We start from the raw sequence: 27,607 nt of genomic DNA, 5'->3' as shown, positions 1-27,607 counted from the left end.
TAAGACATGATAGATATACAGACTTATTGTACACCTCCTTTGAGTTCAGAAGGATGATTTACAGAGAAGGAAGACGAAAGCAAGAGGTTAGTCTTGAGATACATTCCTAAAAGCATGGTTTTGGATCTGTTTGGTTGCAAACAGGTTCTCTGAAATACTTGCAAATAGCATTCCTACTGATATAGAAAGATATGTTTTGGTTTGGATTCTGAAGTCTTTAGGAATTAGTGTGGCCTGCTTAGACCATCTAACTCTGGGATGCTTACACCTTCAAGATTTCATTGGCTGGCATAATTTCATCTAAATACTAAGCTATATATCCTACGAGTCATATATTGCAATGCTAAGTTAATTTTCTAGCTTGCTGACATTACCTTTCCCAATTTTCATAGTTAGTACAGATAAAGCCTGAGCTCTCTGCCAGAGCTCATGTATCTGAGGAAAAAGATTGAGGTGTTTCTCATTGTCACAGATAGCTTCTCTGAGGCAAGATAATCTTGTATGAGCAAGTTACAGCTTATCTGCAGACATCAATGTTTTATTCTGCAGAAAAATTAAAACGTTTAGTACTTGAAGCGTCCTTCACATCTTTAAAGAACTTGACACATCTTAGTTCCAGCTAGCCAATTTTGCAAACTCCTTGAGCACAGCAAAAACTCCCTAGGTGCTTGAAAGCCACTAGACGCTAGCCAACTGCTGAGGGAGCTCTTGTGCTGATTTCTGTTTGGGGAAATAAAGCTCCTGAGAGTTGCAGTTCTCTGTTGACAGTATAGAATGAATTGCATTGGGACATCGAGGTGTGCAGCTTCTTTCATGTCAGTCTATGGCAGCTTCTGTGCTGCTATGGTTGGACTGCAACAGTAATGTGATAATAGCTGAACCTGGGAGCAGGAGTTGCAGTGGTTGTGAGCTGCCTATAGTTTTAGAGCTCCCGGTTGTCCACCCTGAGCTAACTCTCCTTGCAGTTGTATCTATGTAGGGTTATTGCAGGCATGGCTGTGACTGGGGACTGTGCACAGCGGTGCGGCCGTTCAATATCGAAACATCGGGCAGATCTAGTCTTCTCAAGCCAAGCAGTTTATACTCTTAGCAGAACAAATCAAAACCCCTCTTTCACTTGTATGGCCAAACGATTTTCCTAGTTCAAGAATCTGGGTAAAGGAGAGGACAAACCATTTGGTAATCCTACAAGACCAAGCTGATTACTCAAGTTGTATTGCATTGTCCCTGGGTATTTTACTAGCTCAACATGATTTGTTCCCTTCCCCTCCCACCTCTACCCCCTAAATTATTTTCTGGTGGAATATTGTATCCCTCTTACTCATGGATTTCCCTAAGCTTGGTTCTTCACTATAGAAATAGCTTTGAAAGAAGGATTTTAAAATAATATTTTAAATTATATTCTACATCCTGGTTAATGCAGAAGAATAACTTTCAGTTTAGAAGACTAACTCTGGGGCTGCTGCATTTCTACATTTTTAAGTATTTAGTAATGTACAGTAGTTTTGTTGTGCATGTATTGGTATGCGTTTATATATATGTGTTACAACAGATAAAACTTAGTACTTTCCAAAAAAAGTTTTAATGTTTTATTTACTGTTCCATTAATACCTAAGAACCACTGAACAATGAGAGCTGAACGTGCCACAGTGCAAAGTGGTAAACAAGCCTTATCTCCAAAAGCTGATCATCTAAAAAAGCCAGACAAACACTGCACAGGATAGGCATCTCTACTTGATCAGAGAAGTACAAAATCCCAATTTCACACTGAAGTAACCAATGAGTATAATTTGTTCTGCTCTAGAAAGTTAATACGCCAGCACTTAAATGAAACAACTCTGAATCCTTTGTGACTAATCATCTTAGTAGAGAAATAATGGGAACATTAAATGAATTAATTTGATCAATTCCTACTGGTTGTTATCTGGTTTAATACTGATTTGGGCTTCTTTTTTGTATGTTATATATAAAATAATTTAAGAATAGCTTAGAGAATATTTTTAATTGGTATGACAAAGCAGAACAGAAGCAAACTTTCTCAGCTTAAGTGTATGTTTTACTTTCAGGCTGGCTTGATTGTGTAACTGGAAAAATATTTAAGTGTTTTGTGTATGTTGGAGAACTAAAAAAAAAACCCCACAAAACTGCAAAGATGGGTAACATCTGTGTGCTTTTCTATCTGCAGGCATTTCGGGAATTGTGAGATCTTCCAGTATAGTGCAGAGTGCTAAAACCATACTAACAGCTGGTAAGAATGTGTGTGATTCCTATCAACATAGGCCTTCTGATTTCACAAAGTAAAAATTATAGGGCCCCGAGACAGTCTTGTTACAAGAGTTTAAAGAATAACCTTTTTGGGTGTCTTAATTGAAAGCCCTTGGAAAATAAAACTAATATTTAAAGCAGAAGCTTTATGCAACTATTGAGAAATTGTAAAATGCCAAAAGGAATTGGCATTTGATTGTTGACTCTTAAACAATCCAACAAATAAAAAACCCCAACAACCCAAAAGTAACAAAAAAAACAACTTCTGACTTCAATTTCATTTTATATGTGGGCCAGTTTTGGCTCATATGCACTAGTTCTGCTCTTTTTGTATTAAAAAAATTGAAAAATTTACTTTATAATTCACTCTGGCTTTCTACATGTGAGTGGATCCCTAAATGATGAGTACATAATATTGATGTGTTATATAGACTATAAGGTTGTTTCATTGTAAAATAAAGGAGGGGATGAGTTTTGAGGGAGAGAACTTTGACAGCACCTGATGTTTTTGTTGGGCTTAGAAGACAGGTGTGTATTTGAAGACATTGTGTATTCCAAGCTGAGCCTATACTTTGTGAGCATTGGACGTTACTGTAACCCTCATACCTCAAAATTAATTACTTCAGAGAAAGAGTTGAGTATTACAAAGTCAATGTGAGAGGAAGTGTAAAAGGGGGAAAAAGAGGACTTGCTTGTGTAGAAACATGGGAAAACTAGGGATGGTTTTCAGCTATCAAAGTCTGCCTAACTAAATGAAAGTTACTGCCAGTTACATAGCTGGAGCCTCGTACTGTTTTGTGAGCTCTGGAATAAATCTGATTTTAAGGTGACCTGATTTTTACATTTTAAAAAGCTGAAAGCACTGCAGCTCAATTTAAAAGAAAGACTTAAGACCTGAGCCTTCACTTACTTAAAACTCTGGTCAGGAGATTAATTCCTGCAAAGTGAAAAATCCTTGCTGCTTGCATGAAGTTGCTCAAATAATTTTCTGAACTTGTTCATGCCTATTCCTAATTCTTCCACAAAAGCAATTATATACAAATGATGCCATTACTGGTTTTAAAAGCAGCTGTATAGTTTCTACTGGACAATCCTTATCCAGACTTCTACAGCTGCTGTTCCCTTCCCATTTAATATTAAAGTTGGTCACTCCATGTTACACTTCCTACCTCCTTGTAAAGAAACACAAGTTGCAGTGTTCGGGACCATTAGTGGCCTGCTGAGTCAAATAAGCAGGAACAGTTTTTCGTTTTATGTGTTCCTGTTAATAGTCTAGTTCTGTTAACTGGAAGAGGTGTAACGAAACTATTGCTTAACTTTGTTTAGTAGCTGGAGGAGGCTAAGGACATAACTCCAACTGAGAAAAGCAAATTTTTGTTTTATATGAGTTAGGAATATTGCAGATATTAGTTTCTAATGTAAGTTTTCTAACCAAATAGGTGATGATTTTGTATAGGGTTTGTTGTCAAAATTATCTGCTAGTGGTCAAGACTTCTTGAATTGTAGCATGCCTCTTAGAAATATCAGCTTGTGACCTATCTGTTTCTAAATCCATGGAGAGGAGATTTTGTAGAGCAAAATAATTGGAGGGGAGGGGTCAAAGACAGCGTTACCATGTTGAATTCAGTGCTTGTGAGAGTTAGCAGCCTGACTGACCTGTGGAGCAAAGCTGTTCGTGTATAACTGCAAGTGTAGGAATAAAATAGTTAAACTTTGTCAATTATTTATGCTCACCTTCTGTCTGTTCTGATAGACAGCAAATCACCTTTGGGAGTTGGTAGCTCCTTTTGTGTATCACGCAGTAAATCACTTACAGCCTATATTGTTACTAGGACTCTTGGGGGGTCCTAATGCATCTTTTAGTAGGACTTGTAATTTTTACCATGTTTTCTGTTTTGTGCACTTGAAACTGGGTATGTGTGAAATGCCTTTTCTTTGTCTTAACTGCTTTTTTGGTTTATATATAGTGGATTTTTTTTGCCTTTAAAACAAACTGTAGTTGTTTTCTAACCAGCCAGTTACACAGGGTAACACTTATATGTAAAAACGTGTATTTTCTACTATTGCTTTTAGTGTTGAAAATGCATTTTTTGTGGTTCAATTCAGGTAGAGCATAGCAATTGTGATCCCTTGCCTTGAACACAAGCCAAATGTGAGCAAGGAGGCTTGGGAGAGCTTAGTTTTCTTATTTTTAGCATAATTTAGTTTGTTTTATTTTAACTGTATTTAAGCATTTCTGCCAGAATCTGGCCAAAACCATTAGCAACAGAATTCAGGATTGGTCTTTTGGGGTTACTCACAAGATTATGTGCTGAGGGAAATGAGTTAGATTTGGAAAAGGACCGTTTCTGGCATTTCCTAACCTCTGAACATTGTTAAATGAATGCAGAGCTTGCCTGTAGAGCTAACCTTCCTGAGCATTGCTGTGCAGGCCACCCTGGATGGAGAAGGGAGTCCTGCTGCGTCAGTCAGGATCAGGAGTGTGTCTGTAACGTGTGCTGCTGCACATGAAATGGGTGTTGCCTCACTTGCTGATGCAGGCACAGCCCTGCTGCCCAACCAGCCTGTGTGTGGGCCGTACCAGAGCACCACCACTTTCGCTCACTGAAGATGGGCAGAAGCACATTAATAGCAGTCCTGTAATAAAAACCTATTGTATTGCATTGTAAAGAAGAAATTAAATTTAACTGACCAGGGCTGTGACCTCAGTATTTTTCAGATGTGATGTCTGTATGGTCTTCAGAGATCTTCCCTCGAATTTAGGAGGGATAGGTTTAGGAGCTATTTAGTAGAAGCCTTTTGCCTGTTTGGTTTGGTGTTTTTTTTTTTAATACTTCTTCCCAAACATTTATGATTGAGTGTATGTTGAATCTTGCTGTATCTTCTAGTGAAGATTTTCTCCTAATCGTAGTTTCTTAATTTAAAAAATTCATCACTAGAGGGCAGGCATTAATGCTGTTCACCTTGCTTTGCTATTTCTTGGGGTCTCGTTAGCTAATATGCATATAGGTACATACTGTACACAGACAAAACATTGTGCCTCCTACATAGAAAGTATTTGCTTGACTCATGCAAGGAGTGCGTATTACAGGGAAGTGTTGAGCTTTTAAATTTAGTCCCTAAGAATGCTGTGTTTCTTTCTTCATTCTTTAACCAAATCTTGTTTAATGTTCTGCTCCCCTAAGGCCTATTTTCACACTTTCTAGTCTAGAGACTTTAGGAAAAGTATTATGGCTCTGTCCTTCTGCAGTGCTTATGTTAAGAACAGTAGCTAAAATAAGAGAATTATGAAAGAGATTCATGAAGCCAGTGGCTCCATTAAATAAGTTCTGACTATTTTTTCTTGCTGTTCCTAGTAACTGTACAAGTACTTTTGTCCTATGTCTGCTTGCAAAAGCATTGTTTTCATTACATGGCCATCATTCTTTTTTAAATGCAATGGGGGACACACAATGATTTCCTTAGCTGATTGTTTTATCTTAACAACAACAACAACAAAGTGGAATGCCTACTCCCTGATCTGTAGCATGGTAGTCCAACGTACAGCATGCTTCTAAATTAAATGTTAAATCCAGAATAGTCCTTGCTGAGATGGCATGCTGTGTATTAACATTATTGGCAAGGAGCACAAGCAAAGTAAAGAATTTCAACCCATTTAAGAGAACCTTTTTCATCTTTCTCTGCCAATGTGGTTTTAAAGTTGAGCTCATACTCTATGTTTTTGTTTGTTGTTAAATGCCTTATTTAGTTTTTGAAAATGTGCCTACGTCTGTCTGCGAGTCTGTGGTGAGAATGCCTCTCTGTTTCCCATTAGCGATGGCACCATCACTTGATTTGTTTTCCCACATAGCCAGAGTCTGCATGGTCTTTGGGAACGAACTCTGAAGTTCTTATGTTTAGCTCCTCTGAATGAGATGTTGATACTTCTTTAGCTTAGATTTCTTCTTTATATCTTACTAGAGGAATGCTGCAAGCTTTGAAAATTTCTTATAAATAAAATACTATGAATTAAATCATCAGTTGAAGCAATTGTTTGATACTTTTAAGTTAGCACAAATGCTCATAGCTGTTCTGAATAACATTTGCTTTCTTAGAATTGGGATATTAGTATACTATGTCTTCAAGGAATTTTTTTTTTAACTATAAGGAACAGCTTTACATATAAAAAATTCTGTAGATTTGTGATAACTGCTGTCTTCATCAGCTGCCTGAGCAGATATTGCATACCACTGCACTTCACTGTAAATACGTGTACAAAGTTTGCATGTGTCTGTGCATGATACACTAACAATATGTAACTATTTGCCTCCACGTGACAGCTCTTCAGCAGTATATGCATTAGTCTTTCTTTTCAAAAGGAAATAAAGAATGCTACAGCCAGGCACATCTACTGGGAAACTCGGGGGGGCTTATAGCCAAATTACTATCTTACAACACTAACGCTTCCAAAAAACTGAACATGGATTGTTAAGTAAAACCAGATACAACTTATGTTTACACTGAAATTTTGTGGTCTTGATTCCATGTGCATTAGGTCTTTGTTCTGTATCATATAGTGGAAAAATCTAAAGGGGAGGTGGAACCACCAAGTCATAGATTCATAGCTAAAGCAGAAAGACATTTTCATGTGGTCCAACTGCTTCAGATTCTGAGACTGAGCCATAATTACAACCATTAACTTTTACTACAGATGTGACTCATCACCCTTAGGGCTGCTTTAAGAAACCAGCTGTATGTATAAACCTGTAGTTTGCTTTGTAGCATGATGTGCTAGGGCAGAAATGTAAGCATCTCATTACATAAGGGCCTAGTGGGTGGAGTTCAGTGTAGTGCTCCCTGCAGGGGGAAAATATGAAGGAGAAAAATCTCTTTATGTTGAGCTGCTGCAAGAGGCAAGTAGGTTGGCAAGCTGATAGAACAAGCTGACGTGCAGGCGGCAGTGCCAGCGTGGTTAATTACAGTCCTGCAGGGCTGTATCAGCTGTGTTGCTGTTGATTAGCCACATGCTCTACTGTGCTTCCAAGTACACTGGCTTTGTTGGAATGGCAGAGCAACATTGATTCTGGCAGAGCAATTTCGGTATTCAAGGGGCTGTATCCTGCAAGTATAGTACCTAGGAGATTGGGCAGTAATTTTCAAAGCTGTACAGTTACATAGTTTTAACTCTGGAGATTGGAACCACTTCTTTCATTTATGTGCTATGCCTGAGCTCAGTCCAGCCTTGTTCTGCAACTGGAATTCTTACACTGTGTGCAATTGTAATGCAGATACGTGAAGGGCTTGAGAATTTATATGATTATTTACTTGTTATTTGAGATGCTGCAAAGAAAAGCCCATCGTGACTTCATTAGTGTGCTTGCTTTTAGCAAAAAAACTATTAAATATAGAAAAGTTTGAGCTTACATATGGGATGCACATGGTTTTGTAAGCTGAAAATACATGTATGGATGATTCCTTACAAAAGGTAAAGTTGAGTTTATTTAAATTGCAATTAGAGACACAAGAAGTGCAAAATTGATTACATAAAGCATATTTGTTATGATAGGCTTTTTACTCTCCATCACATTCCTTCAGAAATAGAGCATGCACTTTTCCTTATTCCTGCATATTCATTTGACTTCTTGTGACTCTAGACTGCTAATACTGAATGCATCTTTCACTTATTTTATCTCAATTTGTTTACTTTCTAAGGTCTTTTCAAAATCAAATATTATCATACCCTTTTTTTTTCCCCAAAAAAAAAAGTTAAATGCAGTAGATGGCTAAACCAGGGACTAAGTTGCTTGTTTGTTCCAGAAGACCTTTCCTTGTGTTCTGGTGTGTCATACTGTGTAACTTTTGGCTAAATTGCTTCTGTGTACTTTTACTCAGTCTTGTCAGGTAAACATTGTTCTATTAAATAAACATAAGACAGATTGTAGTAAGTATAACATACCATCATTTTTAATTTATGCATGTAAGTATCAAAATTAAAGCTTTTTGTGCAGCATTAAAACTTGCCTTTTCAGTTTTGAGTTTGTAAGGCTGTGATTAGAATCAGTTGTAATCTGAAAAGGCACTCTGTGTTTTATGTTGGGGTTTTTTTTGTTTGTTTTGGGGTGTTTTTTTAATCAAAAAAGGCTGGAAGGAGGAAAAATAAGTAGCTCCACTGACTACGATCTCAGAACCCCGCTGAAATGCCAAGACTAACAATATTTTTGTTTTCAAGTTTCCAATTACGAGATGACTAAACCCAGCAAAAGGCTGTGTCTTTTTTTTCACTCTAGGTCTGTAGGAGAAGGCTCATCTCTGGTAGAACTTCAGGAAGTGTTTAAGGCTATACTTCAGAAATTGTGTGGGAGTCATCCTCAGTCCCTTCATATCTAAAACTTGTAGAAGCTTGGAGGCAATGACTGCTGCAAAATCCTTCTGTATCTTTATGAAAATTGAGAAATGCCTGCCTTGGTTGTAGGCCTAGTGTAATGGCATGGTATTTACCAAAGTTCACTACTTGTGGGCTACTGCAGGATGATGCTAGAGTATGACAGATATTCTGGCTTCATATGAGGTTTATTATAAACAAGTGACAGCAGGTTATTCTGAAGGAAAATTGGTCCAGACGACATCCCCGTGACAGGGTATTCACACTGCTTTTTCCACGGTATACTTCTGATATTGGCAGTGTTGCCAAATTACAGCTGTTTGTCGTAATTTCGTTATTTTTGCTTCTTTCAGTTCACCTGGGTATATGCTTTATTAATCTGGTTTTCCATACCCATCATCATTTTGGTATTATTGCTTTTTACCCAAGGACACAGATGTCATTTCATTATGCAAGCCAAGCAGTTTTATTCTCTTGTAGATGTGCTGTTCTCTCAGTTATGAAAAGGTAGCTGCCGTTAGTTAGGATGTGGCAATAACAAAATATTCAAGGAAGTTATAATGTATTTTAAGACTTGTTGAAACCAGAACAGATTTCCACCTCAACGGTCAGCAGCACATTTCCTATGAAAAAAACAATTCTCTGTTTTCATTTTTAATTCATAAGCCTTTGCATAGCAATGCTCTGGCTTTCTTTGTCCTGGAAAGCTGCTAGTGGTGTGCAGCATTTGAGGACATTTAATCAAGATGGGCATCAGCGTGATGCTTCTCAATTCCAACTGTGAAGAACTGGTCTACAGCAGGCAATCGGGTGCCTGATGTATAGCATCAAGCAAGGCTAACTAAAATCTGATTAGCAGAAGAAGTTGGTAAAGCAGAATTTGGAAGTATAAAGCTTGTTGTCTACCAGTCATGCAGCGTTTGCTTGTCTCGCTTGAGCAGACTGTTCCTTTGTCCTGGTTCGCTCCTCTCTGTCTCCTTCCCCTTTATCCCTTCAGTAAAATTTGGCTGCACGGCTTTGGGCATAGCTGTGGTTCTTGCCTCATCTAATCAGCAGAATCTGGTGATGGGTTCCTGTCTTAAGAGCTGAAATGCTTCAACAACTAGATTCCTCTCACAGATGTGGCCAGCTAATTAACCTGCACGCCTAACACCCTGGATTTCTCTAAATAGTCCTGCTTGGGAGTCTTGCTGCAGAATATAGTCTGTCAGGGGTCCATTACTGGGCCAGAGTACAATCCTACTCAGCTGGACGTGCTACGTAGCAGTAGATCAGAAAGGGCTTGAAAAGCATGGTGTATTGGCTTGGTGAGGGTCTGCAGTAGACACAGATGGTTTAAAAGCCTTCCTATATATAGCATTTAGGAAAAATGATGTAAGTTAGAAGTTTCCCTCTGTACTACTTAAGAGTTTTATCATGAATCTCTACATTTGCTATACCTTGGTCATTGTCTACACAATGTGCTTGTATGCAACATTGTCAGGCCTTCAGAATGAACCTATTTTGCATGCTTTGATACTATTAAAAGTATTTTTTGTGTCATTATTTACTATGTTATGAGTGTGACAAGGTTATTTACATGTCTGCCTGATGGATTAGGTTGCCATTCTTCTATGGAAATACTTTACTTAATGTAATAAACCTAGTATTTGAATTAGCCTTCCTAAATGTTGATATCTTCTGGGTTTTGTGTCTTTTTTTTAGGGGCAAAGAAATCTATAACTTACAGTATGAAGAAATTATATAAAATGACAAAGGGATGGTTAAGGAAGACATCTTGAGTCTTGACATACTATGTATGGGTAAATAAATGGTACTTTTTTTCTAAATATTTTGCAGATGTTGCTTTGCCTACTTGAGAAGATTAAAGTGCATTTAAGAAGTCTGTTATAATAATTTACATGCCCAATTTTACTACTAAAATAGGAACTTTTGTTAGTGGGGGAAGGTTCGATGGTAATAGGGGAAAGGAATTATACTCTGTAAACACTGAAATGAATTTTCCTGTATACTATAGCTTGGATTTTCAGAAACTCTGAGTAAAAAGGATTGATTTATATCTATGAATTAAAAACCAAAGCCACTTATTTTCTATGTATTGCTAGCTTTATCTTCCAAAATACCCTCAGGCTCTTTCAGAATATTCACTCTTGCAATTTTAGTTCTGTCAGGGACTTATGGAACTGGAGAGTCCATTGAGTTTTAAGTAGATATTAAACTGTCCTCTCAAAATAGATCATTTCTGCACTTATAAGTTCATCCTTAGGATTCTTCTGAGGATGCTTCAGTACTGGGTGCTTCTACAGGGTAGACTTCATGAAAAGTACATTTTTTCTCAGATGTGTGACATTCTGAATCCAAAAACGTCGACAGTGACTTTCACTGTGGGAAATAGTGTGTGAAATGAGAAGCTTGTCAGGTATCAGATCCTTTCATAAAAACTTGTGTGTTCCTTTCATGAGACTGAGATGACAGCTGCCCAGCTCATGGCTAAGCATTGTCAGAAGTGTCACAGTTGGAAGGGAAGTCGTACTTTCATTGACCTTCAGGACCTACTTGTGCAGATTTATGAAATGTGTGTTGTTTGGCAGAAGATTCTATCCAAGTGCTTCAAAGCTGGGAATTTTATGAACAAAAGTACCTATTGCTTGATTCTTTAAATATTTTTTTTTCCTGAAAATACTGTCTGCAAAGATAAAATTTGTTCTCCCTTAATTAAATCAGCTAAACTAAAGAAAATTGGACTTTTACATAACATGCTACATTAATCATGCCATTAAAGAATGGTCATTTCTGGCAGTATTCATGTGTGACGCTATAAATTTGGAGCATCTGTTGTAAATAGAATATTTTTTGCACTGGGTCAGGTGGGTTTGCTAATTTTGGATGTTTTTCTTAATAGAAATAAATTGAGAGAACACTTCATTTTATTTGTGAGATTGTCAAAGATAAAAGTAATTTAAAAGTAAAAAATGGAAATAAAAGGCATCTTTCCTGATTAGCATGTATTTTTTTCTTGTGTAATATGTGATCAGTAGGGCCATTTCTCAAGCTACATTTGATTTAATGATTTCACTTAAAAAAAAAAAAATTGGAATGAAATTGGCTGCTAATTGTTTCCAGGGAGCAGTTCAAAGCATAAATTTAAGAAATAAGACAGAAAATATATTGTTGTATGTAATATGACCCATTCAGGCTTACTTTAATCACAAGGGAACTTGTGATTATTTTAAAATATTTGAGTTTAAAGTGGCAGAATTTGAGTCAGGAAATAAATGTGGGCCCCCCCCCCTTTTTTTTTGTTTTGTTGGAAAAAACTATTACTGTGAAATAGTAACTTTCTAAGGTCATAGGCAGATTCCTAACACTTTGCATTAGGCGTTGATGATAGATCTAGAATTTGCAAGACAAATCCTCTCAAATGTCCCTTTTCTGATACTAGGAAGCTGACTATCCTTTTTATGGTAGCATATTCTGCAAAAGAAGTGACTTAAGCTAGAGATCGTTTGTATGTATGGTACTAGCATTCTCTGTCCTTAGTAGTAAGAGGCCAAAATCCCTGATTTGAAAAGTTTATATTATGAGAAACAGAGCTAGGGAATTTAAGCCACTGCTTGAATTAAATTAACGTTGGGTTTTGGCTGGATTTTTTTGTTTGCATGAAGAGGTTCCTTTCTGGGTAATCTAGAAGTCTTTTATACAAAATACACCCTATCCACCTTAAAATTAACTTCATATGTAGTGAAGACTTGAAATAGCCATACAATATTTTACATTTCAGCATAAGTGCTAGTAAAAAGAAATCTGAAATCAGATGTTGACTTACTTAAGTATGCTCGGAGGAAAATTCTTAAGAACAGAGAATACTGATCCCAGTGGTAGAAACAGACCCCGGCAGATACAAGGCTTTTGGACACATGAACAGCATGAGAAAAGATTCAGGATGGAGTCATGACCTTTTGAAGGAAATAGTTACCAGGTAAGAAGTGCAGTGCTGGCAGAACTGCCTGGGTTAGTCATCTAACGAGGTAACAGCTTTTATTTTTTGTCCCAAATGAACTACACTGTAGGGGAAACCGCATATGGGCAGGAACACGGACAAAAACCTGATATTTACACCAGCAATTTGGTGTTAGCAAATTTTTAGTAGGGTCTACTGTATTATTTGGGAGGAAAAAAAGTCATCACCTGTGAAAGTCTTAGGATACAAAAAAAATTTAGAAACTGACGTTGACAGCACATAAGGTATCAACTCCTTGTAGGAAACAGGACAATTTCAAAAATAACCCTCTGCATGAATAGTTAGCAGAATGATTTTACTAATTTATTTTAATGTAATTAAATTTTGTATCTTCGGGGCTTTCTTTTGTAGTTGTGTTTATTTTCTTTTAAGGCTGTGTGGAAAGGGTCTAAGTGAACCTTAACTCCTGAAGTAGAGGATGCTCACCACTGGTGAGAATTTGTCCTCGACAAACTCAGCGAGATCACTCTTAGTGAAATTGGTTTTTTTCTGTGTGTGTGTGAATTCTGTTCCTGTAGTCAACTTTTAGAAATGAATACTGTAAGCAGAAAAATACAGGGGTTTTTATGTTTTTAAAAAATGCCAGTTGCTGCACACTGGATTGTTGGAAATCTATTCCATGTACTGAATACATTACCAGATAATTAAGGCTAACAACTAAAGTGTTATTCCAAATTTTGCCTCATTTGTCTCCTCTTTATGTCTCTAAATGAAAATGTAACTATTGCATTTTTGTAATTCCCGTAATTCCCTCAAGGACGCAGGTTTTCCTAGGTGCTGTATAGAAATGTACGAGCTGAAAGGAAAAAAAAAGAGATGCATCTGTGGTGCACAGATGGAGCAAAACCTTATCCACAGAATAAGCAATATGACCTAATTAAAAAAAAAAAGGTAGGCAGTGGCAAAACTAGACCCTCTCGCCTTTTAAGGAGCTCATTCCTTCCTCCTGTAATAGTGCAATTAAGTGAAGTTTTACATCATGATCCATACTGGAAAGTAGGATCATTGAACAAAACCATCCTGACCAACCTGTACTCTTTTTTTGTTGTTGGTTGTTTGTTTTATTGTTTTTTTTACAAAAAGGTGAGGATAGGGCTTTTTAAACCTGGTTAAATAACACACCACAGGATGTGAAACCACTGGCTCATAAATTATAACTGCTTCAAGCACTGGTTGAGAGAGATCATGTGTCATAAGATGATTGCCCAACATCTGGTTGAGAATTCTTACTAGCAGAGCATTTCATCACATGCTTGACTCAAAATACATACGTTACTACTGTTGTTGAATAGGTATGTAATTCCTTTTTAAGACTAATGGCAACATACAGCTTCGGCTTGAATCTACAGAAGTTAAAAAAAAAAAAAAATCGATGTGATGTCTCAGTAGAGTTGGACACTGCTGAACCCCTCCTGGGATGTGGCTGCAGCATAAGTGAAGGCTGGATTCCAACAGCTCGTTCCCTTTGGTGTTTTTTTTTATTTGTTACCTTGAGGTTGTGGCTGTTTTCCCTTTTATTGAGAGAGGGTACCCTGGAGACATGTGTGTACCAGAACTTCAAATAGAGTATCCTATGAGGATATCTTACATCCTAAGATGCTCAGTGTTTCTCCTCCTCTGCAGTTCCTCACTACCGCTAAGTTTGGGGATGAGCAGCAGTTAAATCTAAAATTTTTTGAATGATGAAATGCAGTTGTAACTCTAGGGAAGCATTTAAATGAGCAGATTTATTTTAAAAGCCATTAGCAATAGAGTTAAAGCTAATGTTCTGAATCTTAGAGTAAGACTTGTAAAAGTGGTTTTGGTGTTTCAGAAGGTGCTTGCTACTGAAATGGTGGCTCAAAACATTAGAAGTCAATTACAAGTCAATCTGATGTGTGAGAATGAGTTGGCCTCACCTCCTGTAGCGAAACAGCTATCCTTGTTCTGAACCTTGCTAGCTAAGCAAGGGCATTTATTCGAGAAATAACGTTCTTGTAGAAAAAAATAGAAATGTACTGCTTGCTGTTTAGCAGCTAATTAAACATTTTTATGTGCAGCAGATGCTGTATGGCGTCAAACCCTCCCCACCTTTAAACTGTTTGTCATGCTGCCAGTGGATCGGTCTTTCCCTTTACAGGTGTTGCTTTACTGCAGAGTTTGCCTGTAATCCGGACTGGCCGTGTTTGTGTTACGTGGCTGAAATACCCGTTGCATATCTTGATTTGGCTTTATGAACTTTCTTTGTGTACAGCAATATAATGGGTCATTTCTTGCTCTTCGGAGGGGGTTTTGCAAATCCCAGTTTAATAGTTCCTAGTTTACTCCAGCTGTTGATACATTGCCAGCATTCAAGTCTGTGCAGTAAATCTTTGAGACGTAAGAAAGTCCTTCCTCAGCATCCATATAGGCTGAAATCTTAAACTGTATTCTGTTCTGTAAATCATTTATCTCTGTGCTTTTTAAAAAGTGGCCTACCTTTCCCCTGGAGGCCATTGGTCTTGAATGTATTTATTTTTTTGGCAGAGCGCCACGAATGAATCATAGCCTAGAGCAGCTTACAGCCTGAACTCCTCTCTATTGTTAGTATAAAATCCTTCATGCAGTTGTTACAACGTTTTGCTATGTAAAACTTTTAAGAGAAGGGAGATTGATTTCAGACTTGTTAGTTGCTTTTGAAGTTCCTCAACAGTATGTGGAAATGATTTCTTATGGTCGTACAGCTGTAATCCACTAAAATAACTAGTGATTGTTGCACGGGAAGTCAGTACGTGGGAATATGTAACTAACTCTTTGTCGTAATGAGGTGTGTTTGTTCTTTCACAAAAAGTCACTTTAGCTTTTCATTCCATTTGTAACTTTCCTGTTTATACCTTCCTGCTCCATTTCCATACTGCTTTATTGTTTTATTGTTTCTCTTCTTGACTTAATTCTTGAGTCTTTCATACTGTTGTTCAGACATACCTCTTTTCTGGTTTGGCTGTTCCACCATGGACGTTGCTTCATGCTCCATCCCCTTTTTTCCTGTGTAACAGTGCTTTCACTAAAGGCAACCAGGCAGATGATTGATTTCTTGATGTCTTAAAAGGCTTCTTTGTAATGAAGAGCCTGGACCCAATCAAACTACTAAGGATTTCCGTAGGTGAGTCAGCAGCATGGGCCTAGCTGGCTCTGAGATAGACAGGGCCAGTGAAGTATGTAACTCTATCTCATGCTTCAGAGGGAATAAACTAGATGACACAGGATGAATGGCAAATCAAAATTTGACTGGATACATAACCATAAATTCTGGTTTCCACTTCCCTTTACAGTCTTTGATCTCAGTATTGTGTCCCTTTATTAACTTGCCTACTGTTGTGAGCAACCTGTTTGGCTGCCCCTAAACTTAAGATTTGAGGAGTACATAAACTGAACCACACAGGATGCTGACCCTGTCCATCAACATGTGTAAGGTGTCTTCTTTATCGCTTGCTCATTTCCTTTTTTCCCAACTATTTGAGTAGTGAGTTCCTCCAGGTGGCTGGCTATATGACCCTTCAACTACAGGCTATATGGAAGGCACCTGACTTTGTTTCAAGTGCAGAGGCTGTATTTCTCACCTGTGCTTTGGTGAGGTTTCTCTTCAGGTTTGGTTGACCTTCAATGTCAGTGAATTTGACTAACAGATGGAGAGTAGCAGCTGCAAGCTTATCATAAACAAGGTGCCTCTAGGTAGCACACAGCTGAACAAGTGTGGTTCCTTTCTATTAGAGAGCAGGACCGTATAGTATCCCATAGCTTCCTGATGTTTGCAACAAACATCTTTGCCAAACTGGGAAGATAAAGATGGATACAGAGGCCAGTATTCCTGGGTGGCTTAGGGGACTGAACTGTAAGGTCTGTGTTCTTTAAACTGATTGAGGAGGTAATGCTAGAGCCTGTTCGGACTTGGAAAACTTCAGAATAAACATAGCACTTGGTGAGTGTCCAATAGAGGGGGATCCAAGCAGGGTTGTGACTCATGCCTTTTCCCAGCAATTAATTTAAAAATAGAATTGAAATTGAAATATGCTTTGAAGGTCAAAATGTCAGGTCAGTGTGTGTCTGATAGTTTTTCATGGGTAAGGTGTTCACAGAGGACAAAGCATTCTTCATTTTCAAATTCACTTCTGCTGGCCATATATTCTGAATGTGTAGAAAATTGATTTTCTTTGTATTATCTACTGCAGGAAGAAGAGATGTTACCTTTGTATAGCTATTTCTTGGTATCTATTTTGTTTGAGTGAACAGCTGCTCTGTCACTTTCGATACTGTGGTTTCATAAAATTTTGCAGTGACCTTATTTACCTGTTTTTCTAGATAAAAATCTACAGCAGTGTTGCTAACTGATCCTGAACTTAATGGCTGCTTTAGGGAGCGGCTGTAATCGTTTAGCCTGGGAAAAAAGGAGGCTTAGGGGAGACCTTATCGCTCTCTACAACTACCTGCAAGGAGGTTGTAGTGAGGTGGATGTCACCCAAGTAACAAATGATAGCATGAGAGGAAACGGCCTCAAGTTGTGCCGGGGAGGTTTAGATTGGATATCAGGAAAAATTTCTTCACCAAAAGCATTGGAACAGGCTGCCCAGGGAAGTGGCTGAGTCACCATCCCTGGAGGGATTTAAAAGCCGTGTAGATGTGGTGCTGAGGGACATGGGTTAGTGGTGGACTTGACAGTGCTGGGTTAATGGTTGGACTTGGTGATCTTAAAAGGTCTCTTCCAATCAAAACAATTCTATGATTTTACTCTTGCATGTTTTAACCTCTTACTCATACTTGTTAAATCAGAAATGTTAAGAAGTTGATAAAGTTTTAGTACATGAACAGGAAGCTTCAGACTATACATTCTGAAATTATTCATAAAAACTCCAAATATTCCAGTTACATATTTAGTCTATGAACTTATATGTCATTTTTGCCTTCAGAATCCAGCATTCTGCCAAAACCTTTTCATTACCAGTGGATGGCTATTTTGACAGTTATGCACATTTTTCTGAGAAAATGAAAGTCATGTAGCTGCAAAGACCAATATTCTGATCTGACTGAAACTTCATGCAAGTGTGATGGCTATAGAGGGTTTTTCCTGGTTTTAGATTTGAATAGAATTTGATTCTTAGAGTCTGCAACCATGACGTCTTTAAAAGAAAGGTCATAACACACTCTCTGTTGGTTCCTTCACTTGTCTTTGTACTGGGAAACTTTCAAGATATCTCCCCTACTCCGTTAAACAAGCTAGGTAAATAGTTTAGTTAAATATCATTTTGGCTTTATTGAATTAATTTGTATTCCTTCCCTTACATGGAATCGATCTAGCTGTATGGTATACTTAGTAAATTTGAAAGGTTGTGTTCCCACACAGCGGATTATTTTTTTAATCTCTGCCTCCTGCCAAAGTTTCTCCAAACCTCCTATTTTAAAATTAGTAGTGAAGCATGAGAAGGGGGCATTTAGTGTTGGGTTTTTTTTTGTTTGTGGTTTTGGTTTTTTCTTTTAATGTTGCCATCCTGAAGTTGTCTTGCTCTTAGTGATGAAATGTCTGGCTCTCTCCCTGTAGAAGACAATAGTGAGAGCCAAGAAGTTAGTAGCTTCTTAGAATGCTTCAAGAAGTGGTGCAGGAGTGGGGGGAAGAGCTGATATAAAGCAGCCTTACCAATGTCTGTCTCATGATGGTGTCGCAGTGCTTTGGCATGACAGTCTGGGGCAAGGCTTTTTAAAACCAAATTATTTTCACAACAAAATCTAGCCAATCTCTATTTTTTTTTCTTTTCCATTGCCTCCCAAGTCTGGTATCGGGGCATACATCCTAGATTATGAGATTGTGCACACTCTGCACGCTCATGGCTAACTCTGACCCTGCATCCTTGGTTTAGAAAACTGCCGAACAGAAGACTGAGACAGTAGGAATTTGACAGTTTGAAGGTGAGTTTGTACAGACAACAGCAGATGATGAAACTGTATCACTGTGCTTTAAATTCTTACAACATTTTTAAGTGGATTATATTTAAAGGTTGTACTTGCATAGGTGCTTTTAAAGTAAAGCGTGTTTTCTTCAGCTTTACTTTTTGTTGCTTAAAGAATGTGTCTCCTCTGTTCTTTGTCTAGTTTGTGACTAATTTCAGCAGGATTCTCTTTCCAATATAAAAATTTAAATGTGTGTTACTTGTATTAAAAACAACACACACACACCCACACACCCCCACACACCCCCAGCATGTTAAACCCTTCAACCCTCCTGAGTTCATGACTAAAATGATCTGACGGCTCTCTGATGTTCCACTTGTATCGGTGCAGCTGCCCAAGTGGTGCCTTCCAGCCCGGTTCCTGTCCCTGATAAACCCAGGGGCTGCAGGCGGCAAGGCTGTGCTGGGGTCACCTGCAGCCTTCTGCAAGCCATTCTGAAGTCACAGTGGTAGGGGCACAACTGGACACTGAGGAGAAAGCCCACTTGTTCTGATGAGATAACTGACCTTAGTGTAGAAATTGCTGGTCAGTCAGGATTTAAAGTCCTCAGTAATTGCCAAGATCAGACCGTAAGAGCTATAAAGTTGGCACACAGAGTATTAAGTTGGTGTGGGTATTCTCATCCAACAAATGTGACTAAACTTGATTCTTCCGGTGTCATTCCCTGATGCATCTTTGAGCTGATAGGTGGGGATATTCCAAAGGGCTTTAGACAGTCTTTTGGTGTCCATTTCCTTTAGGCAGGCATCTTACTTTCATCCAGTGACCTACTGCTGGTGTCTTTGGTTTAGAAGAAATTCTGGGGACTAAACAACCTTTTCTTACAGCCTTGAAATGTATGTAAATTATGTAGCTTACAATGAGTTAGTATGTGAACTCTTAAAATAATTTTGCATCTAATCATGAACTGCAACCTATTCATCATTTTAGTGATCCCAGTTGGTCTAAAGTTTCTCTTGTCCTATGTGAAAGTTAGGATACAAATCTAATAGGGAGTTAAATTTATTTTTTATATATATATATATATATGTTTACTGCACAAGAAGAGAGGCAGAATCAGAAAAAAGTGTATAATAAATAATTACTCTGAATATTTACTTATATCTGTGTATCACTGATTATACTGACCTTTCTTTTACACTGAGTTTGCCCTTCAGAGTTTTGCTGTGAACCAGTTGTGGTCATTTTATTGGTGTTTAACAAAACTTTAACAAATTAAAACCATTGGGTGATGGCCAAAGGGTGCTTTTAATTTGTTAATCTGACACTCCTTTTTTTTTTTTTGCTCAGCTATCTTGTCTGTCTTCGTCTTATGGGAACCTCCATAGGGTGGAATCTTCCTCTTCTCTAGAATAAAGCAAGCAAAAAGTACCTGTGGTTAAATGTTCTGAAAGAACAGAGTTAGTGGTGTTCGTATTTCTGTTTGACTCTGAAAGTATCTCATTGTTTGCTTGAAGATTATGCTGCTGTTATGACCCTGCTCCAACTGAAATTATACTGTCTCTTTTAATCTTCCTTTGGATGATGGGGCAGACAATTATGAAGAGGGCAAGCTTTGTCTTGAAGCAGGTAATAAATAACCCTCCCCATCAACTTGTAGTTTGGATGAACTTGTCTGTCAGGAATTACTGCAATTTAACATATCGTGGTCTAATGAAATAATAAACTATCTTCAAAAAAATTTAAAGTGTCTTTTTAAATCTTATGTGCTACAGTGTTTTGAATTTGGGTGTGTTTTTATCTAAGGTAGCTTTGAGGTGCAGTGCAAATCAACCTAGATTTTTGCAGGGAAGAGTTTTATATTCAGAGTTTAGCAGTGTTAACATTGAAGAAAAGATGTTTGCTGGTGAGGCTACACAATTTGGTTTTGATAAAATGTATTTTGAGATATGATTTTAAAAGCTGTTGTCATTTGGTGTAAAATTAACCTATTTTATTAAAAGATGATGTGGATAGATGGAGGTATGCATTGTAATTGTACTGACAGATATTGTGAAGCAATGACATACTTCATTAAGCCTGTGACAAATCATGGTGTTTTGTGATGCCTTTGGAAAAGTGTTTGCTTTTGGCACAAACTTAATCATCTTTGTGCAGAGTTTAGTGTATCTTGGGCTTTTCTTCAGACTTGGTAACTTCATGTGTTCCTCCCTATTGTAACAGAAGTATCTGTATTGCTGCTGTTTGAAACACAAGTGAAATTGCAGTAAGAAATTGGAAGAACTCTGGTAAATTCCTCTTTTACATGCAGTGAATGCCAGCTGGCAAATCACTTAAGACGGGCACCTAAAGGAGAAAGAACCATCTCTGTAGCTTTACACTTGTATCATTGATTGAAGCAACACACAACATGTGCTCCCTGCTGCTAATCTTACAGGCTGAAATCACTTGAGAACAGTTTAACAAAACAGGTTTGAGCCCCTTTCCACACTGAGTATCCATGTCTAGTTAACAGTGAAGCCTTTCACCATAGTAAGGGGTATCACTGCTGTGGCCCACATGTAGGGAGATACTTGCCCAAGGCGTTTTTAACCAACTGTTATTATAGTGGAAATGTTTTGTTTTCTTAGTTGGTCATGGAACAGATGTCAGGCTTAATTTCAATAATAATTACAAGATTAATGGTTGAGTAGGGTCTGTAGAACTAAGCCACCAGATCTCCCTATAGACTGCAACTGCACGTGATAGAATACCTTCCCCCCCCCTCCCCTCTGATTTCAGGTCCGTTCCCTCCTCTATATTTAAAAAAAAAAATAAATCTTAAGACAAGTTGTGAAACAGTGGTAACTGTTCAAAGACATTTCTCAAACTGCACCCAGAAATGACCTAGCAGCTTTTGCTGCTCATGAAATATTGGTGTCTTTCCATGAAACTGCGCTAACGCATTGTTCGGTGGGCCCAGGGGATGTGGGCTGTTACACAAATTGAGCGTAGCAAATCTTTGCTTGACAAGCATCCTCCGCAGCGGCAAAGTTAGGAGACATTGCTGGTACTGCTGAAGCTGAGATGCACGGTCGTTCACAATCCTGGCTCCCTCACGCAGTGGTGAAGTCTTCTTCTGTTGCATTGGCTATACTGTATGGAGAATGTCACTAATTTTCCAGTGATTGATACGCATTTGGAACAGGAGTGGCCACTGGAGTCTGCTCCAGGATTTGAATCGTCCCTTAGGTGCTCTCCCTGCGTGCTTGGGCTTGGGCTGAAGCACTACTTCTGGTTTAGTTCAGGTACAAACCCTCAACTATCTCGGTCAGGTTTTGTGTTTCAGCAGAGCGTGTTTTTGCTGGTGTCTGAGTCAGCAAAGAGCCTTTGATATCATTCAGTTATAAAGTACATGCAAAATGAAAAACAAATTTTAACACCCAGGCAAACCAAAATATGGTTCATCAACCAAGGCTGGTTTTGCTTTACTAATTTGTGAATTTGCCTTTTGAACAGCTTGGCTAAGCTTTAGCATGTGTTGAGTTCAGCAGCTTCAACAAGGTTTTCTTATGGTGTGTTAGCTGTTAAGATTTGTGTTCAAAGACTTCCAACATTTGACAACTTGCACTTCATTTTTTTTTTTTGTTTTAACAAACGTTGACACCTAACTTCAGTGGGGAAGTCTGTGTGTGCTAGCAGTGTTTGTACGGGAATGCACAGGGTCATCGCTCCCAGAAAGCCGATGTTCCTTCAGACTCTTTACATGTTTAATAAATATCCTGTTCTAAAACTTCTGCTGGGAGCTGTAATAGCACATCCAAAGGATCAAAAGCTGGTTTGACCTCTCCTTCTTCAAGCTCCTCCTCGTCCCAGGAGCTCTGTCGTTTTAAACAAAGAAACCCTTCCTACCTCTTCCCCTCCAGCAGTTACGAACAGGAGTGGCATGCTTTTTTTCTTGAAGATACATATTAAAAATGTTTGTAATTAGTCTGCAGCAATTCATTCTCATGATACGTACCAACGTCTACTTCAGATCTTTTCTCAGTGCCTGTGGTTTTTTGTTTTCCTTATTTCATAGTATTTTTCTTGTCCGGCATTTTTTTTTCTCAAATAATTTTTACATCACTATGTTGAATACCATTTTTCCAAATATTAGATCATCAAACTCCTGTTCTGCTTCCTAGTAATGAAAATATTTTACAGTAGTTTATTAATACAATATCAACTTTTAAAACTAGAAATATTACCATATATTGTAAATATCATAGACTAAGTTTAAGAAAGGTATAAAATAATGTTTATGGTTGTTATTAGACTATTTGCCTTTCGGTTTTTTAGCAACTGAAATAATTCTGTTAGCTCCACTAAGTGTGTTGAGTCTGAATCTGGATTTCATTTAGTGTTTGGAATGCATTTTTGGCTAGCTTTTGGTGGCCCTGAGATCTCATGACCTGTCCTTGCAAGGATATGAAAATACTTAAGTATCTGTTATTCTTGCATGATTTTGATAGGTTTTTAAATCGGAACTGGACAGCACAGACCCTTCACGGACCCTGAGTCTTTCAAGGGATCAAAATGCAGGGTGTGTGGACTCATCCCCGGCCGTTCCCTCCCACACCCCTTGGCTGGGCTGCTGCGTTGGCTGCGCCTCTGGGTAAACGTGGGAGCTGGGCTCCCTCTGCTATTTCGTGCACAAACGCCAGTTTCGGGATCTAAAATAAACCTTGCTGTGTCTTGGTACTTTTTTCCTTGAGAAAAGACAAAGACAGTCGCGCTGCCATTTATATGCTGAAGCATTTACTAGCAAATACATCTGTGACATTGAGAGAAGGGAGGAGGAGCTGAACAGGAGAATTGTACTGAGACGCTTTGTGTTTCTGTTGCTTCGTGCTCTTTTCAGGTTCCACCATCAATCTGCAACCCTCAGGCTTTCGGTGGTGGGGCTCGGGCTGGTTTGTTGTCCCTTTCTGTCCCTTTGCAATGGACTCCAAGAGCCATCTGAAGCAACCTCAGTTCCCTGTGGCATTTGTAAAGGTAAAATGTAGCGTTATGGGACCTGATTCTCTAGCTGATGACTGATGGTCAACAGAGGACAACAGAACATGAGCACAGTGCTTTTCCATATCCTCCTGTTAATTAATTACAATTAATTTATGCAAGCTAAAATGCCTGTTGCAGAAAATGGCATTACCAGGCTCTTCAGGGTACGCTGGTAAAGTCCTAGCTTCTGAGAAGTGGTCGTTTCATAAGTACAAGTTTAATTTCATGAAATTACTCAAAACGGGCAAAGCGTTTTAGCAAGATGTGCTCCTAAATCGCTTGAGTCGTGCACATGTCCAACGGGGAATGCGCCCTGCTGCCAGGCACTGGGGATGACCGAGGAGGGGCTGGTGTCCAAGCGGCAGGGAGGCGCTGGGAGCAGGCGTGTGCGTTGCTTTTCGCAGTAATCCCGGTTTGAGGGGCTGGATCGTTCTGGCTACTGGGAAACTTTCAGACTGGAATTGTAAAGGGGAGCTCGTACTCTGGGAATGGGAGCGTAGGAGAGCTCTTTGTCGACCGCGGTGGTAGCTCAGCTGTAGCCTCACACCAGGCTGGCTCTTGGCAGCCTCCTCAGACGGCGGAGTGAGTCAGAGCGAACGCAAGAAGGGTTCTGTGGAGACCCGCGTCGGGAGTGCGGGCTGTAAACAGGAAATAAATGCCAGCTCTGCTCAGACCTCATGTCTTCACATCGGATCAAAGGTGGGGACGTAACCTCCCGCATCCTCAAGCCTAGTTGTAGCATGTTACCGTAACATCTGAAAAGGTTGCTTTTCGTTGTTTGGGTATATTTTAATTGTGCGTGGGGCTATTGAGCCGCTTTCTCAGATGCTGAATGACGGCGCGTTTTAATTGGAAACGCACGTGGTAGAGTTCTGCTTTTAAAAATTCCTTTGCTTTGTTTGAGGAGAAACTTTATTGTTTCCCTTGGTTCTAGAAAATCTTCTTAAAGCATGGTTCAGAGTCAGGCACCGCACAGCAGCGTCGCTGCTCTCCTGTCCCCAGGCACACAGGCGCGGGGCACCTGCCCCATTTACGTCCCCCGCGGCGCTGCTGCCCGTTCCCCACACGCTCCCCGCGCCGCTCTCACTTCCCAGCGGCTGGCACGGCCAACTCCTCCCGCCTCCCCCCGCTCCTCCGCGGGCAGCCCCGGCGCTGCCCCGCCGCACACCCCCGGGCCGGGCCGGCAGGACCCGCCTCCTCCGGCCGCGGGGGGCGGGGCCCGGCCCGGCGCCGCTCCCGCTTCCTCCGCGCCGCGCTCTCCCTACCTGCGAGGATGTGATGTCAGCGCCTCATTACCCTAATTATGCTGACCTCATAGCCGGGCCCGGCCAATGGGGCCGCCCCGCTCTCCCCACCTGCTAGGAGCAGAATTCCATCATTCCTGGGATTCCTCCCCGGGCCCGTGCAGCGAGCGGCGCCGGGGCCAGCGGCGCGGGGGCTCGCCGCGCCTGCTCCGCTCCGCTCCCGGCCGCGCCGCCCCGGCCCTGGCCCGGGAGTAAACAAGCCGCCCTCCGCCCCCGGCCCGCTCCCCTGCCCTCTCCTCCCTCGGCCGCTGCAGCCGGCCCGGCGCCCCGGCCCCGCTGCTGCCGCCCGCCCGGGAGCACACTGGTGAGTGAGCCCGCGAGCGGGGGAGCGGCCCCGGGCTCTGGCCGCGGAGCGGAGCCCGGCCTTGCCCGGGTGGGAAGTTCGAGGCGGGAGGAAGGGGACAGGTGCCCCCGCGGGTGCGGTGGGTCCCGGGCGGGAGTGGCCGGCCCCGGGTCTCGGCAGCCTGCCGCTGGCGGCGCCGGGGCCCGCGGGGCGCTGAGGGGAGTGTCGGCGGGGCGGGGGAGCGTCGCCCCGGAGGCGCTGACAGGCGGGACGCCGCCGCCCTGACGGGACGGGGGAGCCCCCGCCTCGTCCTCCGCGCTGCGGGACTTTCCCCGGGCTGGTCCCGGGAGCGGGCGGCGGAGCCGAGCGTCCTCTCGCCCCGGGGGAGCTGCGGTGGGCCGGGGGAACCGCCTCGGAGCCGGCCGCGGGGCTGTTGGGAAGGGGAGGGACCGAGCCGCCCTGTGGGCGCGGGGCTTTCCGAGCTCCCCGGCGCCGTCCCGCCGGTGCCTGGGCCCGCGGCGCGCCCGGGCCCGCTCGTCTGGCGCGGGGAGCGGGGCAGCGCCCTGGGCGGGCGGCGGGGCCGGGTGCCGCCGCGGGCGGGGGTGCTGGCCCGGGGGAGGCACGGCCGCGGTGTCCGCGCCGCTGCCGCTCGGTGCGGTGTCCCGGGGCTGCCGCTGCCCGGGCCGCCGGCGGGCCCCGCTGCGGGAGGCAGGCAGGGAGCGGGGGAGGCTCTGCGGCCCGAGGGCGGCGCGGGCTCCCGCCGGCGACGGGGAAGTTCGTGTTGGGAAAGGTCCTGACGCGAGTTCCCATCCGGAGGGCGATTCCCGAGCAGCCCGGCCGAGCGGGAGCGCTCTGCCTGCCATCTTACAGTCACACCTTGGCTACGGGGGGGGGGGGGTTCCCTTACAGAGAAAATCCCGGGAGTTCCGTCAGTAGCTGAGGGTCCTGTGGAGAAAATCATCTAGAATGGGTCCGGAGGGCACTGTCAAGCTTTTGACTCTGCCCCTGGTATATTCTGTCTGTAGAGGTTTTTTTATTTAATCTTTAGCGGTGTAGTTTCAGTCGGTTCAGCCAAGCTGGCTTTATGTTTCCCAGATGTAATCAGAAGTAATTAATTTTCCGAGTCAAGCTGACTGCACATGACACCAGTGCACCCCTCTTCTGAAGGTGCAGTGAATGGGAATTTAACAACCGTTTCCAGTGACATTTGAGAAACCACGAAGCCAGCTCGCTTCCCTTTTACTCTGGTGGCGCTTCAGGATTATCAGGAACAAGAAATAATGGACTTTTTTTAATTAAACCGAAGAGAAGTAACTGATTAGGAGCTCCAGGATTTCTCCTGCAGGGTAACTTTGCTGATTAGATTTTCTCTAACTTTAGAATGGGGAGTTGTTTAAAAAGTGTTCCTCATAGAGGGACAAACTGTAGGTTGTGAAACAGGACTGAAATCCTCTTTGCAAGCAGTGATATTAAGAACCCTTGGATCCAAAACTGTATAAAATCTGGCAGCAATCTGCCTCTCCTGCCTTAAGAGTAGGTAAACCTTATTTTAAGGCTCTTCTCCAAATTTTTTGACCTTTATTTATATTTTCCCATCTCCCTACTTGTGAGGATGTTTCTAATGTAGAGTGTTTTTTGCTTAAATCTCCTACACCTCTCTTTCTTCTCGTTGATACACCAGTTATAATCTCCATATGTGGGATCAGGCTATGAGGCTTTTTGGGATCAGTTGTAAGAACTACTTTAGTCACAAGGAAAACACTGGTCTGGTCCGTTAGACTCTTGGCAGAATTTGGCTGTCTCTACGCTGTACATTCGCATTGCTTTTTGAAGCAAACTGGGCTGAAACGGTTGTTGCTGAATCGCCAGCATCTCCAAGGCACATTGCAGGGAACAGGGCTGGGGTGTTTTGGTGCTGGATGTTGTGTTGCTAGCCCTCCTTATCTCTGCTCAGTAACGACTCGGTGAGGCGAGTGCTACCACCTCGCTCTTACACCTGCTTTAGAGTAGGAATTAGGCCAGTTCTGTAAGTGATGAGCACCCAGAGGCAGTGCAGAAGTGGTCTGGGTAGATCTGACAGTCTGGTAGTATAAAATACGGCTAGTAGCAAAAACAGGATTGAAAATCACTGATGCAGACCTTTGGGGCACGTTGACTGAAGCAGCACATTCACATTATAAAACATCAGGAGGTTCTTGTTTACATATACGTAGCTTTGATAACTAGTACAATATAGAGACACTGAGAAGGTTATTTTGCTTGTTACCAGATACATTTGAAAGTTTTCTATTGTACAAGGTAGTTTCGGTTCTGTTCTTTTTACTACAGTTAGATGTTGCATAATATGTTGCAACAGAATGTATAACGTATAGGATGGACTGAGTGATCTTGGAGATACAAGACATTGTCAGGTTAGACTTTTCCACCTGTAATTTCTTACGTTTGTTAGCTTT

At 41.1% G+C, this 27,607-nt stretch overlaps 3 protein-coding genes across 3 annotated transcripts in view; 2 read left to right on the top strand and 1 right to left on the bottom strand.

Moving 5' to 3' along the window:
* The window catches only part of TAMM41 (TAM41 mitochondrial translocator assembly and maintenance homolog), a 31,549-nt gene extending 11,034 nt beyond the window's left edge, over positions 1-20,515 (top strand). The window contains exons 7-10 of the mRNA XM_068420028.1: positions 2,186-2,248; positions 10,331-10,439; positions 18,427-18,563; positions 19,896-20,515. Coding sequence (XP_068276129.1) covers positions 2,186-2,248; positions 10,331-10,407 — 140 coding nt within the window. The 3' untranslated portion in view covers positions 10,408-10,439; positions 18,427-18,563; positions 19,896-20,515. The remainder of the gene's footprint in view (positions 1-2,185; positions 2,249-10,330; positions 10,440-18,426; positions 18,564-19,895) is intronic.
* Positions 1-27,607, bottom strand: part of ATG7 (autophagy related 7) — a 371,865-nt gene that overhangs the window by 134,095 nt on the left and 210,163 nt on the right. The gene's annotated exons all lie outside the window — the stretch shown is intronic.
* Positions 24,992-27,607, top strand: part of VGLL4 (vestigial like family member 4) — an 87,234-nt gene continuing 84,618 nt past the window's right edge. The window contains exon 1 of the mRNA XM_068420027.1: positions 24,992-25,175. The gene's annotated coding sequence lies outside the window, so the exon portion shown is untranslated. The remainder of the gene's footprint in view (positions 25,176-27,607) is intronic.

This window comes from Nyctibius grandis, chromosome 29, assembly GCF_013368605.1.
Source record: "Nyctibius grandis isolate bNycGra1 chromosome 29, bNycGra1.pri, whole genome shotgun sequence".
NCBI classification, from domain to species: Eukaryota; Metazoa; Chordata; class Aves; order Nyctibiiformes; family Nyctibiidae; genus Nyctibius; species Nyctibius grandis.
The sequence above is the reverse complement of the archived record's forward strand: the minus strand, read 5'-3'. Positions and strand labels throughout refer to the sequence as shown.